A 22,404-nucleotide genomic window follows, 5' to 3' on the forward strand; every position below is an offset into this window, starting at 1 on the left:
TTAAATCATTTTCCTCCCCAATGTTTAGCCGTGTAAATCATATGCAGTATTGTGTAATAGTTACTAATTTGACTTTTTAATCGGTTTTTATTGCAGATTTACTCTGGCTTGATATTCTGAATTTGACCAAGAAGCACAGACTCTCCCAGAGTGTTCTGGCTGATCTGCGATGTAAATGAACGGACGGATCGGACGGATGATGTCACGGCAGTAATGAGTGAAATCCAACACCGAGCGCGCAGCGCTGGAGATGCGCCGAACCGAGCAAGTTCAGGCACATGCGGAGCTCAGAGCCCGGAGCGACTCTCTCTCTCTCTCTCTCTCTCTCTCTCTCTCTATCTCTCCCTCTCCCTCTCCCTCCCTCTCTCTGGCGCTCAGTCCAGTTTTATACGGATCTTCTGATCTGCTCTCTCAATAAACCCGCCGTAGCCCCGTCATCGCCCCGTGTTTCCAGCAGCGCGCTTGATGTTCGAGATCTGATCGGTGAAGTTCCCCATGCGCGCTGGACGGACAGTGTGATGTGGACGCTGCTGCTGATCAGGCTGGATCTGGTCTCATGAGTCGGTGGTGTCTTCTGCTGTGGAATTCTGTTTTCGCTTTGAAAACTGCTGCTTGGACAAATGCATACAAATGCATTTAGGAGCCCAACGGACAAGGAGTGGACAAGTTTCTCCCACAACGACAACGTGAGTAACTTTCAATTTCGGGGGCTTCTGGAAACCCGCTGTGCAAAGCTGCATTCAGGTTCTTCCTAACATATTAAGTGGAAAAAGAGAACACGATGCGTAACCGCTAGTTCTTTGATGATTAAAAACGCATAGATCAGGTCGCGATGCATTTATTGGCTAGATAAGTGATTGAACTCGTGCACAGCAGACATGCATTCCTAAATAAATGCTGGTGTTTCCTGCAAACTTATTAAATGTAGTTTTTTCACACTCTCCAACACAAAATTGACTTCTTACATTATAGCCTTTATAATGAACACAAATCAATAGGGATTTTCAGTCTGTCTGCTGCTGTATTTTCCATATGTCGATCCGGGGTTAAATTCCTCCTGCTTTAGGACCAAATGTGCACCAGATGAGGAGGCTTTGTGATTTACTGGCTTATTTGTTTGCATTTATGATCTGCAACTGGTTTCATCAAGAGTAGATTAGGCTGAAGTGATTGTGAAATATGAGTGGTTTTACTGTGCGCTGTTAGTTCCCGTCCCCAAACCGACACACAACAGCAGCAACATTCCTCATGGAGATGAGCATTGACCTCTAACATCTGGACAGCCGTTCCTGACTCAATGAAATCCCGACAAATCCACACATGCACCTGACTGCGATCGCGCTTTATCTCAAAACGCTGATGTTAGATAACGTTACTTCCATTAAAGTGGCTCTTAATGTAAAAAGTGCTGGATTTTCACCTTAAAATGATTGTTCTGTCAAAACTGAGTCATTCCAGACCTGCATGACTTTATTTCGTCTGTGGAAAAAGAGTATTTTGAAGAACGTCTCGGTGTTTTGTACGTCAGTGCTTCAATCTCTTATGTTCTATTGAAGAAAGGAAGTCATTCAGGGTTGGAATGATGACAGAATGATCATTTTGGACAGAACTTTGCCTTTCAGGAGGTGTTTCTACATGACAGGTTTGATTCGGTCATGGAAAATATGGGAAAACTGGCCCTAAAGTAATGGAAATATTTAAAGGGCATGTGCATTCAATCATTTCACAATTATCTTATTGGAGGTTTTATAAATGGCATTTGGTCAAAATGTGTGGAAGCCTTATTTGACAACTAAAAATGACTTTCATAAGCGTAAACCCAGTGTAAACGGTTTGATTTGGCCATATTAAGTTTTATTCTTGACATTACAACAGTTACTTATTCATGTATGGTTGGATTTATTCGTTGAGCATTGAGTGTTGTTACATGTCCTCCAACATGGAACCAATTAACTGGTCAAAAGTGTTTGACCTCTGACCTGATTTGGGAACTAAAAGTTACTTTGATAAGATTAATCCTAATGTAATCTGTCATTGCATGCTGTTAAGTATAGTTATGTCTGTTCATGTCTAATTCCTGATAAATGCTTGGAAATGCATTGGTTAAAAAGTGTGGGAACCCCAACCAGATTTGACAACTAAAAATGGCTTCCATATTTTTGACATTATCACAGTTGCTTATTCATGCATGATTGCATTTGTTGGATGAGCATTGAGTGTTGTTGACATCCTCCAACCAGGAACCAATTAATTTGTAAAAAGCGTGGGAATCTTGATCTGATTTTACAACTAAAAATGACTTTCCCAAATGTGAACCCAATGTAGTCGGTTTGATTTGGTGTTATAATATTTTTTAAATTATCATAGTTATTTATGCATGATTGCATTTGTTAGAAGAGTGTTGAGTTGTGTTGCACATCCTCCAACCTGGAACCAATTAATTAGTCAAAAATGTTATGATCCTTGATCTGATTTGAGATCTATGTAATGTGTTGTTGCATGCTATTAAATATAATTGTTTATATCATGTCTAATTCATTGGAAAGACTCTTGAAAATGCTTTGGTCGAACTGGATTTAAGTAAAAATGACTTTCATAAGCTTGAACTCAATAATCTAATTTTGACATTACCACAGATACATATTCATGCACGATTGCATTTGTTAGATGAGCGTTGAGTGTTTTCGCCCTTGTTTCCTCCAACCTGGAATCAATTAATTTGTCAAAAGTGTGGGAACCTTCAGATTTGAATCCAATGTAATTGGATTGATTTGGTTACATTTTTGACATTATCGTAGTTATTCATGCCTGATTGCAATTGAGCGTTGAGTGTTTTGGCACATCCTCCAGTCTGGAACCAATTAATTTGTAAAAAGTGTGGGAACCTTCTGATTTGACAACTAAAAATCATTTTCGTCAGCTTAATTGGTTTGATTCACTCGAAATAAATAGTATTTTTGACATTACCACATACTTATTCCTGCATGATTGTATGTTAGATGAGCGTTGAGTGTCATCACACATCCTCAATCCTGGAACCAATTAATTTGTAAAAAGCATGGGAACCTTGATCTGATTCGACAACTATTAATGACTTTCCCAAACATGAACCCAATGCAATCGGTTTGATTCGGTCTTATAATATTTTTGACATTATCATAGTTATTAATGCATGAGTGCATTTGTAAGATGAGCGTTGAGTGTCATCACACATCCTCCAATCTGGAACCAAATAATTCATGAAAAGCATGGGAACTTTCAGATTTGATGACTAAAATTGACTTTCCCAAATATGAACCCAATGTAATTGGTTTGATTCGGCTCAATTTTTGACATTATCATAGTTATTCATGCATGATTGCAATTGCTAGATGAGTGTTGTAGTTGCATATCCTCCAATCTGGTGTGTGAAAAAAGTGAAACTTGGACCTGATTTGACAACTAAAAAACTTTCATAAGCTTAAACCCAATTTAATTGTAAGAATTTGTTCGTAATGAATACTATTTTTGACATTACCGCAGTTACATATTCATGTACGATTGCATTTGTAAGATGCATTTGAGTGTTGTCACACATCTTCCAACATGGAACCAATTAATTTGTAAAAAGCATGGTAGCCTTGATCTGATTCGACAACTATTAATGACTTTCCCAAACATGAACCCAATGCAATCGGTTTGATTTTGTCTTATAATATTTTTGACATTATCATGCATGATTGCATTTGTTAGATGAGTGCTGAGTGTAGTTGCACATCCTCCAATCTGGTGTGTGGGAACCTTGACCTGATTTAACAACTAAAAAACTTTCATAAGCTTAAACACAAAGTAGTCATAAGGATTCGTTCATAATGAATAATATTTTTGACATTACCACAGTTACTTTTTCATACATGATTGCATTTGTTGGATGAGCGTTGAGTGTCATCGCACATCCTCCAATCTTGAACCAATTGATTCATAAAATGCGTGGGAACCTTCAGATTTGACAACTAAAATTGACTGTAATCAGTTTGATTCGGTTCAATTTTTGAAATGATCATAGTTATTTATGCAGGATTGCATTTGCTAGATGAGCGATGAGTGTGGACACACATCCTCAAATTTGGAACCAAAAAAAGTGTGGGGATCATAATGAACACTATTTTTGACATTACCACAGTTCCTTATTCATGCATGATTGCATTTGTAAGATGACTGAGCTTCCAAACTGGAACCAATGAATTTATAAAAAGCATGGGAACCTTGATCTGATGCGACAACTAAAAATGACTTTCCCAAACATGAACCCAATGCAATAGGTTTGATTCGGTCTTATAATATTTTTTGACATTATCATAGTTATTAATGCATGATTGCATTTGTTAGATGAGTGTTTAGTGTCGTTGCACTTTCTTTAACTTGGAACCAAAAAGAGTGTGGAAACTTTGGCCTGATTTGACAACTAAAAAACTTTCATAAGCTTAAAAACAAAGTAATCATAAAGATTCATTCATAATGAATACTATTTTTGACATTACCACAGTTACTTATTCATGCATGATTGCATTTGTTGAATGTGCGTTGAGTCTCATCACACATCTTCCAATCTGGAGGCAATTAATTTGTAAAAAGCGTGGGAACCTTCAGATTTGACAACTAAAATTGACTTTCCCAAATATGAACCCAATGTAATCAGTTTGATTCAGTTCAGTTTTTGACATTATCATAGTTATTCATGCATGATTGCATTTGTAAGATGAGCGTGTCATTGAACACCTTCCATCCTGGAACCAATTAATTTATAAAAGCATGGGAACCTTGATCTGATTCGATAACTAAAAATGACTTTCCCAAACATGAACCCAATGAAATTGGTGCACATTCTGCAACCTGGAACCAAAAAAGGTGTGGGAACTTTGATGAACACTATTTTTGGCATTACCGCAGTTACTTATTCATGCATGATTGCATTTGTTAGATGAGCGTTGATGCACATGTTTAATGCATTTGTTGAGTGTCGTTGCATATCCAACACTGGAACTAGATCAAAAGAAGAGAATCAATTCAGAAGCTTTAGAAAGTACGCTAGCATTCACCAAATAATAATATAGCCTACATACAGCAGAAGAGAAGATGTACTCACTATTGCAAAATAAACCGACGGGATTTATTGAAATGTCTTTACTTGTGGTTTTGCTCTTCTTGCTACTTCTCTGAGATGTTCACAGTTGCTTTAGCTCTATTTGTTCTTGCCCCATGGTTGTATAGACAGTTTGACATGTCTTTGACAATGTTTTGCATGCATATCATTCTTCATCCTGTTATAAAGAATGCACCTAAACCAAAATGAATTTTCAGACCAAGTGAATCTGCATAACTGTACCGTTCACCAGCATCCAAAATGCAGGTCTTAGTAGTTCCAGATCTAAATCCAAGCCTGTCTTTATGGGTTACGAACACAACAGCACTTTAGTAATGAAGTCACGCTCTGGCTGCAGGTGTGAAAAAACCAAAGCCAACAGGATCAGATATTGGCAGCCCATCAGTGAGCGAACCATCTCGGCTACGCGAGCATCTGCTCAGTATGCTGAGAACACGGCTTTAGCTCTGGCACGGACTGATACGAGCGTAAATTATGCAAGCGCCGTAAATCAGAAAGATTCCCCAGAAGCAGATTGGTCAAGACGTTTTTGAGTGACTTCTTTGATGTTTTGCTGTTTCCATTTCTAGAATTGAAGATAGATGAACAATCGGAGGTCAAGTGCAAGTGAAACGTCACAGTAGTTGCTTCAGGATGCTATAATGACCACAATCCTAATGCTGTGGACGTTCAAAGGTCAAAAAGGCAGTATAAAATGCTTACATGTCAATATCTTGGTTTCCCAACTGCAAATGCTATTGAAGAACCATAATGTTTCTTGACTTATATATCGAATCAACAGTTCATATTTAGGACGGGTCATGTTGGTTAGATTTAACGAAGCCACAGCCTGTTTAATGAGGTTTGAACATTTGTGGATGGACAAATCCAGTGTTTTTAGAGTTCTCTGAGGAGCGAAGATGTTTTTAATCACGTTTAGAGTGATGAGGACCGGTTTCTCAGATGTTAAGGATCATCACAGGAACATACAGTGGCTCCTTTAACCGCATAGGCAAACTCTTGTTTAGATTCGGCCTCCTCTGTGTCTTTCTTCCGCCGTGTTTGTTTGTGTTTTTGTTTTCTTTTCTTCGGCTGTGGAATGTCACACCGTCTTCTCGAACGGATGCAGGTGGCTCCTCTTAGAGAGAACTGTGGGAAAACAAATAAGTTTGAGCAACCAATCAGGCTGAACAATACAAAACAGCAGGTAACGTTGATTGAAATCATGTATTTTCCTGGAAGGTGCTTCTTGAGAACATCTGGAAGATGCTTTTATCCAACGTAGCTTACAAATGAGGAACATAACAAGGAATGTATCATAGAATTTGACAAATCTACAGGGATCCGCGGAGTTAAAACTGCAAAAAATAGCTATTTTGTTTGTTTTGGACCTTTGATTGTGGTTGAAGTTGGCTCAGAAGTGTATCTTGAAGGTTTTGTTGGCGTCAGCAGATTAGGTTGAGGATGAAACCTCTCATGGTTAGTGTTAGTCAAATATGATTACCAGATAGACTACCCTTGGGCTGTTGGTTTAAGCGTTATGAGGAAAATATCTCAACACTGTGTCAGGATGAATGATGGTTTCACTGACTCCACATTCTTTTCTGTTAGGATTATATAACCGACTGTCAGTCCTGTATGAGGATGATGTTTCTTTATTGACGTATATCTTCAGTTTCTCAAACCTGCAGCCAGGTGCATATTAATTCTGTCTTAAGAGCTAAGACCAACTAGCGGTTAGTCAGGGGTTAATCAGTCTTGTTTTTCAGATTCAAATTAGATCAATGTACTTATGCAAGTGACATGAAGTTATAACCAGTCTTAAAAAAGACTAGCTTGAAAGAGTACTTCAGATGCAAAAATAAATAAATACAATTTGATTTGAAAATTTGATTAACATTTACAATAAATATTAAATAATAAAAGTTAACAGAAATGAAGTAAAATATGAAAAACATATTTTATTTCAGCTATTTGGCAACAATTTTAAATTTAACAATGTACTAAAACAACAAAAAATCACATACAAATTTAATAAAAAAGAATGACAAAAAAATTTAATTAAACTTTAAGAAAATAAAATGTAAAATGAAAATATATAATTTCAAAATTTGAAATTGATATTTAAAAAATATAAAAATGATTAAAATAGTAAATATATTAAAATATAACAAATATAATAGCAATCAATAATACTAAATATAACACTTCTGTTGTGCCTATCGAATTAGCATTGCTTTACAAAGGTATGATTTTTGGGAATATCTGTAATAATATAGTTTTTACTTCTCCTTCCAGTGTTTGGTAGATATACAAATGTTTAAGTTACGCAAAGTGCCTCCAAAATGTATTTAAGCTACACTTTTTGCACGTTTTGCATTTATTTAACAAAATATTAAACCAAATGACACTGATTTTAAAGAAATCCAGCATTATTCAAGAAGAATATCTTTTGTGACACAATCTGACTTACTAAATCTTTGTTTTTCTCTGTAGACAGACATGTTTTAGCAAACTAACTGATCTTACTCTCTCATTTCTTTAGCGCCACCTAGGGTTGAGCCATCAAACTGTCAGATTCCTGTTGAGCATCCAGTTTCTGGTCTGTTATGCATCATAGTGCTGGTTTTCAAATTGCTTGTGGCTCAGAAATCTTGTTCTTCACATTTTAGACCCACAAATACTGTAAAACTGTCTCGGGACAGCAGTCGCTCACACTTTCTGTAATGAAGAGCTGTTTCCTCTGCTGTGTGTTTGTGTCTGTGTTCAGCTTCTCTCGTCGACAGGATAATTACAGTTTATAACGGCACCAGACGGACCTCCATTAGCCCGCTCTATCACAGTCATAACACTCTGTGTTTGAGTTTTATTTCTCATGTGAATTATAACAGCAGGACCCCCAAAACACACTGCTGAAATGTTGTTTTATTAAAAAGTTTTATTAAAATATTCAAATATATTTTCATTTGACTTCTAGTTTTTGTGATTTTAGTACTTCTAAATTAATTTGCAGTTAGTTGCCAAGGCAACATTTTTATTTTAAGTTTAAATTTGAGATGTTTTAAAAAAATTAAATCTTTAATATATCTATAAAATAACTTTTAAAATCTAATAATCTATTTTTAAAATCAAGATGCATTTACTGAAGATGTAAACTGAATTAAGACCAAATAGTCAGATGTAAGGGTAAACAAGTTTAGTTTTCTGAACCCAGATATTTTTTAACATTTTGTAATTACACCTGCAAAAAAAAAAAGGATTAAAAATGCAAAATGCAATGTATCATACTACAATTTGAAACGTGTATTGGTTTGTGCACATATATCTAGACAATCTGTAAGTTATTTTTTAAAACGATTTATATTTAGCGTTATATTTTTATTGTAGGATTTAGGTAATTATAGTACCTCAACTTCAACTTATTTTCAGTTTATTATCAGTTAGTTGCCAAGGCAACATTTCTATTTTAAGTTTAAATTTGAAAGGTTTTTTAAAATCTTTAATATATCTATAAAATAACTTATAAAATCTAATAATCTATAAAATATTTTTTTTTTATTTTTTTAAAACAAGATACATTTACTGAAGATGCAAAATGAATTAAGACCAAATAGTCAGATGTAATTCATAGGGTAAACAAGTTTTCTGAACCCAGTATATAATATTAGTATATATTATTATTATTATTATTATTATTATTATTATATTATATTTTAATATATGTTTATATTTATATTTAAATTTCAAATAAGCAATGCCCTTGACTTATATCCAGCCTGTTGAATAAACATGTTTTTTGCATGCTTTATTTAATTTTATTAAATATTAAACGTTTACACACTGAAATTGATATAATGATAAATAAATAAATAAGTAAAAAATAAATAATAATTAAGTAAATGTAACTGAAATAAGAAGTTACATTTCTTAGTATTTTTTTTTAAACGTGCAATATTGAGATCCATTTAGCATACTATTTGAAAGTAGTTAGTTTACAGTGTGTACTATCACACTATGAGTACATTTAAAGCTCTTGTAAAATATCTCAATTACTTTAATTATAATTATTAATGAGTTCAATGAATATTAATGTCTTTTAGAACCACTGTTGCACTAGTTCTGTCTAGCCCCGCACACAGTGGAATCTCACTGGTTCAAATTCTCATGCGTTTCTGCTGGAAACATGTTGCATCGCTCCTGACTGGGACAAGGTTTTACCATGATTTTACTGTGCTTTATGGGGTTTTATAAGAACATGTCTTTTAGCATGGCCTCGAGTGGTTTGTTGTTTGATTTTGTACATCTGAAGAGCACATGCTGGGTTGCTGTAGTGAGTTACTGGAGAACAGGCTTCCAGCAGGAATTCAGGCCTGAGGGATTCACGTACACCAGGAATGTCTGAAACATGTCTGAAGCTTTACATTCACACTGGAAAACAATGAAAGCATCATGCATTGTGTTACTGTACATGAGCGCTCGCTTTTCACTTTGACTGTGCGTCTGACAGTAAGAACAGTGAGATTTCAGTTTAAAAAGCATGTAAACATCTGACAGCAGTTTGTGTGAAGGACTTTATTTTGACAGGAATTACAGTCATAATGAGTCTTCAAAGACCAACAACAGTATTATATGTGCAAAACGAGCAGTATTGATGCCAAAAGTGATTTTGCAAGTCAAAATCAATACAAATGTCTAAACATTGTTAAATCAAAATACATTTACTGGAGGTGGAAAATGACATGAGATAATACATTAGTCTTGTTTAATGAGAAATAGAACAAAATTCTGTGAGTTTATGATTAAATCAATAAAATGGAGTTGGAAAATGACAGTTATTAATTGATTCAATCAGAATTTGTTCAAAAGGAAAAGTTTATTTTTTCTGATTCCAGTGGAAAATATTTTATAAGACATGTTATACTTGCAGTAGGAAAAAAAAAAAATATATATATATATTTGCAATTGAAATAATAAAAAAAAAAAATAAAAATGTATTCTGCTTTATATATATGTGTGTGTAAATGATATATATATATATATTTGCAGTTGAAATGTTAAATAAATAAATAAAAATAATGAAAATATTTTTTATAATTATTTTTACATTTTTTTAACATTTTTACAGTATTTTATGCTAAACTTTACATTATTAATAGTTCTTTTTGCATTTATTTGTTCATTTTTAGACTTATTTAATAATAATGATATAATAATAATAAAAAAAATTAATTAAAAATAACAAAAATAAATAAATAGTCCAGTCATTTGGAAACATTTAATACTGTATTCTGCTTTTATATATATATATATATTCAATATATAATATATTATATATAATTAAAATGGTCATAAATATTAGTATTGCAATTTTGCAGTGGAATTATTAAAAATAATTTTAAAAAGTATAATTACTTTTTACCTTTTTAAACATTTTTACAGTATTTTAAAGTAAAACTTTACAATATTAATAGTTTTTTTTTTGTTTTTATTTGTTAATTTTTATACACATTTAATAATAATGACAATTATAATTGTTATTATTATTATTATTATTTATTAGCCATATTGATATTTGATCACACAATTTGGGCCAAATTGTGCAGCTCTACAAACAAGCACATAGCAAACCTGGAATAATTATTAAATAAATTGCTGAAAAATTGCAATTTGATTCCCAAATCAAACAGCCTTACGCTACACATGCAGTCTGTGTTTTCTGATTGTTGAAGTGTTTGTTGTTCATTTCCACAGGAGATTCCTCGTCCTCCTCCTGTCAACATGTGCGGCGCTGCTGTCAGCAGAAGAGCGATCAGCAGCTCCAGGTACGCTCACCTCTCACCCTTCACCTTCTCACCTCTGACCTTTGACCCCCGAGTCTCTGCACGGACTCGGAGTTCTGCCTTTATTTAAAGGCGACGTGTGTCATTTGTTGTTAAAATACTTCCTCGTATCCCAGTTTAATATTCAGGATCAGTCGTTTGCAATATTTAAAACAGAAGATTCGTTTGTTTTCCTTCCGATTGTGTTTCTGTTTCTACGGAAACATCGATCTGCCAGTGAGCATATTTTACTGTTAATATGAAACTGAGACTGTGCGAAATGTCTATGTAGATTGGAAATAAACACACTGAGAAAGACTGATGGGGGAAGAAAGACGCAGAGTGCAGCGAGCAAACTCATAAAACATTTTACAGCCATTAAATATCCATTTGTGTGTAAAAAATAAATGCTTTTATATGAGCTGTTGGCTCTCATATACGATGCACTGCAATCAGTGTGAATTACTGAGGGTTTATAAAACAGTGCATGTTCATATTGGGAACAAAGTTTACATTCATGCATTTAGCAGACGCTTTATCCAAAGCAGCTTATAGAAGAGAAACAATAACTAAATGAAGTGTGAGAGATTTTTATGGAAACTTGTTTCTGCCACAGAATAAATAAAAAAGGTCATAAAAAGGTAATTGCGACTTTTTATCTCACAATTGCAAGATCACATATCATATATTGTAAATTACAAGTTAAAAAACTCTTTATTCCCTTAGAATTCTAAGTTTATATTTCATAAATTTGACTTTACAGTTCATATCTCACATTTCTGACTTTTTCCTCATAATTCTGACTTTAAATATATCAATTGTGAGTTTAAAACTTACAATTCTGACTTTGTGTCATAATTCGGGCTTTAAATCTTGCAATTCTGACCCTTTTTTCTTATAATTCTGAGTTTAAATCTCACAATTCTGATTTTTTCTTGGAATTCTGAGATTTTCTCATAATTCTGAGTTTAAATCATGCAATTATGATTTTAAATCTGGCAATTATGCCTTTTTCTTGCATTTGTGTTTAAATCTGGCAATTGTGAGTTTAAGGCCTGGTTTCACAGACAGGGCTTAGACCAAGACAGGATTAGGTCATAGTTCAATTAGGACACTTAAGTAATTTTTATAAATGTGCCTTAGAAAAAAAAATTATTGGTGTGCATCTTAAGACAAAACAAAGACATTGATATATTTTAAGATCAATCAGTGAAAGTTTCTTTCAGTTGAAACAGCTCTGACTTCTGACGTTTTGTTGTAATTCTGACCTTAAATTTTGCAATTCTGACTTTTTCCCCGTTATTATGAGTTGAAATCTGAACTCAGATTTTTTTTTCTCATAATTCTGAGTTTAAATCTTGTAATTCTGACCTTTTTTCCCGTTATTCTGAGTTTAAATCTCACAATTGTGTTTAAATCTGGCAATTCTGCCTTTTTCTTGTAATTCTTGCAAGTTTAAATCTTGCAATTGTGAGTTTAAATCTAGTAATTCTAACTTTATCATCTCATAATTCTGACCTTAAATTTTACAATTCTGACTTTTTCCCTGTTATTATGAGTTGAAATCTGAACTCAGATTTTTTTTCTCATAATTTTTAAATTATTTTAAATTATTTAGAGTTTAAATCTCGCAGTTGTGAGTTTAAATCTAGTAATTCTGATTTTTTCTTAAATTCTGAGTTTAAATTTTGCAATTCTGACCCTTTCCCCCATTATTCTGAGTTTAAATCTGGCAATTGAGAGTTTAAGACCTGGTTTCACAGACAAGGCCTAGACTAAGCCAGGATTAGGCCATAGTTCAATTAGGAAATTTAAGTACTTTTTATAAACATGTGATTTAAATCATGCAATTATGATTTTAAATCTGGCAATTCTGCCTTTTTTCTTGTAATTCTGAGTTTAAATCTTGCAATTATAAGTTTAAATCTCAAAATTCTAACTTTTTCTCATAATTCTGAGCCTAAATCTGGCATCTGTGACCTTTTCCCGGCGTTATTCTGAGTTTAAATCTTGCAATTGTAAGTTTAAGACCTGGTTTCACAAACAGGTTTAAATATGTCAATTCTGACTTTTTCTCATAATTCTGCCAATTCTGGAGTTTAAAACCTACAATTGTGAGTTAAAATCTGGCAATTCTGACCTTTCCTTGTAATTCTGACCTTAAATTCTGACTTTTTCTTGATAATTCTGAGTTTAAATCTTACAATTCTGACCTTTTCCACCCGTTATTCTGAGTTTAAATCTCGCAATTTTGAGTTTAAGACCTGGTTTCACAGACAGGTTTAAATATGGCAATTCTGACTTTTTCTCATATTTCTGAGTTTAAATCATGCAATTATGATTTTAAATCTGGCAATTCTGCTATTTTCTTGTAATTCTGAGTTTAAATTGTGCTATTCTCGTAATTTTGAGTTAAAATCTTGTAATAATAAATCTGTTTAAATCTCAAAATTCGGACTTGTTCTCATAATTCTGAGCCTAAATCTGGCAATTCGGGACCTCTCCTTGTAATTCTGACCTTAAATTATGACTTTTCCCTCATAGTTCTGAGTTTAAATCTTACAATTATGAATTTAAATATTAGAATTCTGACTTTTTCTGGTAATTCTGAGTTTAAATCATGCAGTTATAAGTTGAAGTCTGGCACTTCTGAGTTTTTCTGAGTTTCTTTCTGACATCTTTTTCTCTGAATTTCCTCAAATTTGCAAAAGAATTGTGAGAGATATACTTACAATTGCAAAGAACTGTCAGAATTGTGGGAGAAAAAGTTACTAAAAGTAATAATCTCTTTATTTTTAACTCCGTAGTTGAAACAAGCTTCCATAAATTTCACTGTAAAATGAAGGGAGGAAATTCAGAAGCCAAAAACCAAGGAAGGACATTCAGAAGCAGGAAAACAAGTTCAAATAGAAGGAAATGCAAACGTTCATAGAGATTGCATGCGCTTGTGAACGTGTTGCCCTCTCTTCAATGAATGGTTTGGCGTGTCTGTTCTTGAGCGACTCTATCTTTGGCTTTCTGTCACGTTTTCTCTCGCTCTAATCTTAATCGGTCATTTCCAGATTTCTCCAGGGCTCGTCTCTTTCTCTGCTGACTGTACAGATTTAGAGATACAGTGTGGAAGTGATGAAGAGGTGGAGATAGAAACTTCAGGTTCAGGCTGGTTTAGATGGACTGATGGGTCAACCAGGTTAAGCTGCGGTGAGCTGCTTTTCCCCTGATGGAAGAGTGTTTTTGGTTTTGGATTTGCATTTATTAGTGTGAAATGGAGAAGATAAAATAAGATCACAGAAAGAGAGATATTGAGAGGGAAACACAGGAACTGGGTGATAGGTACCAAATATTATCACAATACATACGGAATGATTTGGATCTAAATTTATACAGTAATTATGTGTTTGTTTTTTATTAGGTTGTTAAATTTCCAAAAGAAGAACTAATTTGACAACCTGTTCCTGTTCAGACAGATGTGTTTTAATAGCCTCACTGATTTAAACATCAGCAAATATGACAGGTTGGCAAGTTCAGTTCAAACAATCTGTTTCAGTAATTAGATTTAAGACTTAGATTTAGCGGTTTGTTGCAATTCAAAGGATTTTTGTGGCATTTTATGCAAATTAAACATAGTGAGAAATATGACATAAATATAATACTGTAAATATGTTTTAATACATACCAGTAACTATAAGGTAATAGTTTTATATTGCATTGAGTAGGTACGTTTTTTTTTATATATATATACACTACCGTTCAAAAGTTTGGGGTCAGTAAGACTTGTAATAGTCTTTAAAGAAGTCTCTTATGCTCATCAAGGCTGCATTTATTTGATTAAAAATATAGAAAAAAAACAGTAATATTGCAAAATGTTTTTACAATATAAAATAATGTTTTTTATTTTAACATACTTTAAAATAGAATTTATTCCTGTGATGAAAAGCTGAATTTTTATCAGCTGTTACTCCAGTCTTAAGTGTCACATGATCCTTCAGAAATCAATCTAATATGCGGATTTATTATTAGAATGATCAATGTTGGATAATATCAACAGTTGTGCTGCCAAATATTTTTTGGAACCTGTAATTTTTTTTTTCAGGATTCTATCATGAATAACAAGTTTAAAAAGTACAGTGTTTATTCAAAATATAAATATTTTATAACAATGTAAATTATTTATTATTAACTTTTAATAAACTTTTAATTATTAACTTAATACATCCTTGGTGAATAAAAGTATTAATTTCTTAAAAAAAAAAAAAAGAAACAATAAAAATGTACTGACCCCAAACTTTTGAACGGTAGTGTATATATATATTTTTTTTTTGAAATAAGTTTGTTCTGCTCAGCAAGGGTGCATTTATTTGATTACAAATACAGCAAAACCAATAATAATAATATTGTGAAGTCATCTGAATATTTTCATAGATTTGTGTTGGATTCTTTGGAGTGGAAATATTGATATTTTATTTGTAGACATCATACTTTTTCTGCTTATTTCAGTTTATGTCATAAAAATAGCAAGGTAAGCCAGTAGTAGTACTGACAGTGTTGTGTAAACATGGCTGAAGACACGAAAACCAAAGAAACAGACAAACCTAATCAACTGAGTGAGTCATTTACACTGGAACCGCTCCGATTGATTCAAACTCGTGACTTAGATCATTCATTTCAAGCGATTCACTAGCCAAAACCAAATGAAAAGAGCCATTCATTTTTTAATTGTAATGATTTAAAAAAGCATGTACAGTGATGGGTGTATCGGAGCTTTAAATCATTTGATTCGGGATCCATTTGATCGGGATTTCAAATCGCGAATCATTTCATATAGATCGAAAGTTTGTGTGTCGCGAATCATTTGATTCAAATCGGAAGTTCGGAGAAAAATTTGAGAATCATTTCACAAATTGAATGATTCGCGATCCGAGTCCTGATCTGAAATAATGGTTTGTGAATCATTACAAACCATCAAGACTTTGGAGCGTGGATCGCGAATCATGAATCATTTGATAGAGCGGAACTTCGGAGAGGGTACCCGAATCATTTGATTGCATGTTTGTTTTTTTGTATAACCACAGTTTTACTGGAAATACCAGGGTTAAAATATGGTTGTATGGTGTAGCAAAACCATTGGTAATTTTTGGTTACCATGGATGAACTAGTAACAAAACAAGTTGTTAAAAAAATAAATGTACACCTTAAGAGAATGAATACAGAGACATTTTTCACTGCTTTAGCATTAACAGAGCTTTGGATAGACTGAAAGAGTGAAAAAAAACCAACTCACTTCAATGTCTGACTTACAGTTTGGAGTAACTCTGTTGCTTGTTACTTGATTTATTCATTTTTAAGGAGAGTTTTCAAAATCGGACATTGTTTGTTATGATTTTCAAGGGTGTATACTTTAGTAGAGACACTATGACATGTCCCTGGCAATATACAGACACTACTAAATTGTCCATATCAATAATTTTGATCAAACAATTAAACATCTGTTTTCTGCCGTTATGACCCCACCAATGCCAAAATCAAACCTACACCCTTTTCAGAAATCATTCTAATATGCTGATTTGCTGCTCAAGAAACATATTATTGATTATTATCAAAGAAAAACAGTTGTGGTGCCCAATCTTTATGTGGAAACTGATACATTTTATTTTTCATTTTATAAAGTTCAAAAGAACTTTGTAACATTCTAAATGCCTTTATTGTCAATTCTGCAGAAATCAGCAACTCTTTGTCCAGGCCTGCTGAAAGCATAGTCTTACAGCTTACTCAGCATTTGATCTTTATCTTGAATCATCACTATAACAAAGATGATATAAAGATCAAACGCTCGCTGAGATGCGGCTGCTTTTCAAGCTGCCATTAAGACGAAAAGACTACACATGCTGCAAATAATAACTGAAACACCTTCAAACAATAGAGAACAGCCTGCAGTAAAGATGTTACATATGCACATATGAATCATGATTGCACAACATCCCGAAGCCTAAAAGTATATAATTAGAAAACTGCTCAGCTATCATTACACCGCATGTTTGCAGCTTACGGAAGTTTGTTTATTATCTACTGTGCATTCCTGTAGCTCAAAAAGAAGAGCATGACGCTACGATCAAATGTAGTGACAACAAAAATACAGTTTAATAATCCATTATTTAATCAACACTCAAACAAAATGCGAGTGTTCTGGGTAGTTTCTTACTGGTTCAGTGCAAAAAATTAAACCTAAAGTCTCTTTGACGTTCTGTCAGTATAAGTCTCGTTTATCATCCACCAACTATCTACTAACTCATTACTTAGTAAAACTGGGAGACACAGATTGTTTGGCACTACAGATGGCCAGAGCGCAACCAATCGCCACCAGGCTGATTTCCCGGCATCTCTTCATGGTTGTTCGCAATGGTGACACTCTAAAAATAAGTTATTGGCTGTTCGTTGTTCAGTCTGAACCACGAAGAGGTGAAAGTTCACCAGTCAAAAGTTGCTGGCTGAGCTTTGAAGTCAGTTCTCTTTTTCATGGTTGTTTAAAATCCTGTCTGTTTTTAAAACCACATTGAATCAAACCACAACGAGTTTCGAGGTACAGTAATGGCTGACTCTTATAGAAAGAACAAGAGAAAACAACGGTAACTTTGTGCCTCCACCATTGTTGCCTTTTGCTTGTCATCTGTTTAATCGGAGGATGAAGAAATCTGTTTAAACACAAAGCAGAAAGTCTGGATTAGTAATAAAAGTGCTGGTTTCCAGCACAGTTCCTCTGAGATCTCTTTGTGGACATTTCTCAAAAGGTGTAAAAGCTTTGTTTGTGTTTGGAGGACAAGCTTTCCTACTCACTTGATCTCAAAAACAGACCTGCTGTAGTTTCTTGCAGTTCTGCTCTGCTGCCCTCAGGCTTGTTTAACTTTATGATGTATTTAAAATTGGAGTGTGTAATTTCTTCGGTGTTAAAATGTTTCTACTCTAGCTTCATATACAGAGAGAGCAGGTAAATCATTTTTTAGGTTAATTCCCATGAACAGGTGGTATTGAATATCGTTTAGTGAGCATGAACATCCTAGCCGGTCGAGAGAGCAACACAGACACAAACGGTGGTGTTTGCCCAAAGTGCCCAAAAAGTTGCACTGTGTTTCATCACCTTAAGACTCTATTGCACTATTAAACATTATGTTTGCATGAGCATCCCAACACAGCATCATGGACTCAACCATTGCATGGGACTGTCTGCTGGTTTGCAATTCTATTTGGTGACTCTAGTGGTGCAGAAATTGCAAACTTCACCGTTAAGTCCAAATTCCGTTTAGACAAGTCCACCCAAAACCAGAGCATGCCTTATCAGTTGATGGGCGTAAGTGGGTAAGTCTGGGTTAGGAGAAAGCATTTAGATAACGCCAATATGTCTTAAAAGTATCAGTAAGTAATATGCACTCAACGAAACTCCACTTGAGCCGTCACCGAAATGTCTCTGACTTTTGGTGTTTAGCCAGGTCAAAATATGCAATGCGAAATGAGACAAATTTGATGCTAACGTATAGCTCTTTTAAGGTGCTATTGGATATCTGCACTATTCAGGAAGTGTACAATGCTTTACGTAAAGGGTTAGTCCACACCAAAATGAAAGTTTTGTTATTAATCACTTACCCCCATGTCGTTCCAAACCAATAAAAGCTTTGTTTGTCTTCGGAACACAATTTATGATGTTTTGGATGAAAACCAGGAGGCTTTTGTCTGTCCCATTGACTGCCAATACCACTGTCAAGGCTCAGAAAAGTATGAAAGACATCGTCAAAATAGTCCATCTGCCATCAGTGGTTCAATCAGAATTTTATGAAGCTACAAGACTTTTTGTACGCAAAAAAAAATAAATAAAAATAACAACTTTATTTAACAATTTGTCTGATCTGCGGCACTATAGCGGCATTTTGGAGAATGTCTGCTGGACGCAAACTGCGTACACGGTTCAGCGTTTTGCGTCCAGCGAATATTCTCCAAAACCATTGATGGCAGACAAACTATTTTGACGATGTCTTTCATACTTTTCTGGGCCTTGACAGTGGTATTTACTTGGCAGTCAATGGGACAGTCAAAAGCCTCCCGGTTTTCATTCAAAGTATCTTGAATTGTGTTTCAAAGATGAACAAAGCTTTTACTGGTTTGGAACGACATGGGGGTAAGTAATTAATGACAAAGCTTTCATTTTTGGGGTGGAGTAACCCTTTAATTGTCTCTGCACTTAAAACTGGGATGCAAGAGAATATCTAACATCGAAATGAAATTATATGTGAACCATTCTAAATCAGGACTCTTCAAGTCCAGTCCTGGAGGGACGGTGTCTTGCAGACTTTAGATCCTACCCCACCAAACACTCTGGAACAAGCTTATCACAGTGTTCAGAATTGCTTGCAGATTACATACAGGTGTGTTTAATTAGAGTTGGAACCAAAGTCTGCAAGACTGGAATTGAAAAGCCCTGGTCTAAACTAAACAGATATGATGAGGAATTAGTTTCTCAAAACATCCTTTCTGGCCACTCAGATGTACACAGACTAATAACATGTGACAGGAGAAAAGGCAGAGTGATCCACACAGAAAGAGAAAGAGTGAAAAGAGATGTGTGGTTTGAGACCCCCACTTTCCTCTCATTCTCTTTGTTCATCTGGGCAACAGATGCTATGCAAGGGCTCATGGGTAATTTGTGATGTCATGGATGTCAAAGCACATATTCATAGCTTTTGTGTGCTTTGTGTTATAGAGGTCCGAAAGAGTCAGAAATTGTTTTATGGTGACTGTCAGACAAATTAAATTATTTAACAGATTTAGATTACAGAGGTTAACGTGTGGACTAGTAGCTCATCAGAGGTTTGAACAAACTTGGGACACTCTAACATGACCTGGCATTGTATGTCTGTCTTGTGGTGTTTACCTAGCCCAGGGGTAGGCAAGTTCAGTCCTAAAGTGCTGCAGTCCTGCAGAGTTCAGCTCCAAACCTGGAAAATAAAACTCACTTGCCTGTAGCCTTAGTAATCCTGAACACATTGATTAGATTGTTCAGGTGTGTTTGATTTGTGTTGGAGCTGGATGTGGCTCTCTAGGAGTGAACTTGCCTACCCCTGACCTAGCCAAACCCTGCCTACCTTACTTACAATTGTCTCTTTCTTTCTCTCAAGGTGTAGATCTTATTCATCAGCTGAGCCTTGCCGGTCGCAGAGACATAGACTCTTCCGGGACACCTTACCTCACCTCCCTTGCTTCATCTCTGTCCATCCTGCCCCCTGGAGTTGGGGTTATCCTCGGACGGGATGCCCTCATTGAGGCCCCACTGGTGAACCTGCTCCCCGCAGGCGTGGAGGAGGAGTTTTCCATCGTAGTCAGTTTAAGCTCCTGGCGAGCAAACAATGCCTTTATTTTTAGTCTGCGTGACGGCAGGGACAGACTGCAGTTTGGCTTGCAGCTCCTGCCCGGAAGGGTAGTGGTTTACACGGGAGAGAAAGCGTCAATCTACTTCAAGTACGATGTGCAAGATGGACAGTGGCACTCCTTCGCTGTAGGGGTCCGGCCACGCTCCGTATCTTTCTATGCACGCTGCGGGGCCGTGCATTACGGCGAGGAAACTCTAACCCGTCCGCAGACGTTGAGCTCTGAAGGCCGCCTCTCTGTGGGAAGGATGGACTCCAGGGCGGTGCAGTTTGAAGGAGCGTTGTGCCAGCTGGATATTTACCCCTCTGCCCAAGCTGCGGCACACTACTGCGACTATGTTAAAAAACAGTGCAGACTGTCCGACACCTTCCGATCTCAGTCGGGGAGCTCAGAGTCCCCATTCCTATCAGTTTCACCTAAGTTCCACCACAGCTCTTCGGAATCACACACTTGGAGGTTTATCCCAACTCTTGCTACGGCCACCACAGCACTTTTTGACCAGTTTTCAACCAAAAGCTCTCAGATGTTCCGCTCCAGCACACCTAAGCACATGAGCCCTTCTCCAAAACCATCCAGCACAGTGCAATCCCTGGACCTAACTCCGGAGACTTCCACGAGCAACCCCACCACAGACAAGAACCTTGACAGTGAAAACGACACAGAGAATCAGCCACTTCTTAAGAAGCCCAGAGCGACTCGGGCCACCCCGGATTTGATCACCATCGTCAAGCAGAGCCGTTTGAAGGAGGCCTTGAGGAATGAAGGTGGATCCCACCAGTCCAACAAAGAGCTTCTGCAAACCAAGCATCAAGTGAACGGCACAGTCCTGTACCGTGAAGAGAGCAGCTATAACCTGGTGGACCAATCTGAGGAGCAGGTTCATGAGGGAGTGCATGACGTGGGATACTCAGAGGGTTATGGATACGACTATGGGTTTGAAGAAGATGAATATTTCTTTGACTATGACGGATTTGTTGGTCCTAAAGGAGAACCGGGTCCTCCAGTAAGTACTCTTTGATTATCTTTCTCGTGTTTTTGAATGACTTCCATAATCTTTAGAATCAAGTCACTGCAAGCCAGAGCAAAGCTCTAGTTGAGAATTTATCCAAATTACAATGCATAAGAGTTCATGCTAATTTATGGCTTTTTCCTGGGTAGAATGAGAAGCTCTTTGAAAGAGCGTGCACTTGGCTGCGTTTCTGCAAGTCATATTTGATCAGGAGTCTACTGGGCAAGAGAAGAAGTAAATAATTTGCCAGTGACAGGTAGTGATTTAGAAGCAAGGTGATAGTTAGCTTTTGTCCTCCCGGACTTACAGGTGGTTATAATAGCATGTTTCAAGTCGCCGCCAGTTGCTCATGCTGTAATTTGACTGATGTGCTAATTTACACTTCCATATGTATGGGGTTTGCATCACATAGCAACAACATAACCAACACTCAGTCTAGTCTAATTCCACTTTCAAAGTCATGTCAAAGTAATTATGTTTATGAGATGAGTGCACACGAATGGCACCACAATGTTGTAATTAGTTGTGGGGAAACTCTTGGTTTTGTTTCCGAGCCAGAGGCGTATCATTGCTAGTTACTGAGATAAGCAGTAATGGTGAATGTTGATGGTACAGTTTAGTTTGTCTGTAGATGAACAGTGCTAAAAAAGCTACCCCATTTATGAGATGCCAGGTCTATTTGGTGAACCAAATGACGCAGTATATAGATTAACCTTTCGATTGTGCATCTTGGGTTTCTATTAGGGGTTCAAAACCCTATTGTAATTGATAGAATGACCAAGGATCAGCGATCTCCATGTAAATTGGATCATGCAGACCAAACCGTAAGTCTTAAGAGACTTGAAACTTGGAGGGATGGTAGTACTCACACCGCCTACAACGTCACCAAAGCTCGCCCCAATTGACCTGACGGAAGCGCTACAATGATCAAAAGTGCGAAATCGCTCATAACTCCTAAACCGTCAGTCGCAGCATGAGGTATCTTTGCCAAACTCAGAATGCCTATGTAAGAGCTCAATCTGAGATCACAGAAAATCTTGGAG

At 35.8% G+C, this 22,404-nt stretch overlaps 1 protein-coding gene across 1 annotated transcript in view; it reads left to right on the forward strand.

The window, feature by feature from the left end:
* The first annotated feature begins 249 nt into the window (after positions 1-249).
* The window catches only part of LOC127154651 (collagen alpha-1(XXIV) chain), a 130,506-nt gene continuing 108,351 nt past the window's right edge, over positions 250-22,404 (forward strand). Inside the window, exons 1-3 of the mRNA XM_051096329.1 lie at positions 250-686; positions 10,874-10,944; positions 20,103-21,355. Coding sequence (XP_050952286.1) covers positions 631-686; positions 10,874-10,944; positions 20,103-21,355 — 1,380 coding nt within the window. The 5' untranslated portion in view covers positions 250-630. The remainder of the gene's footprint in view (positions 687-10,873; positions 10,945-20,102; positions 21,356-22,404) is intronic.

Source organism: Labeo rohita, chromosome 23 (assembly GCF_022985175.1).
Source record: "Labeo rohita strain BAU-BD-2019 chromosome 23, IGBB_LRoh.1.0, whole genome shotgun sequence".
Taxonomy (NCBI): domain Eukaryota; kingdom Metazoa; phylum Chordata; class Actinopteri; order Cypriniformes; family Cyprinidae; genus Labeo; species Labeo rohita.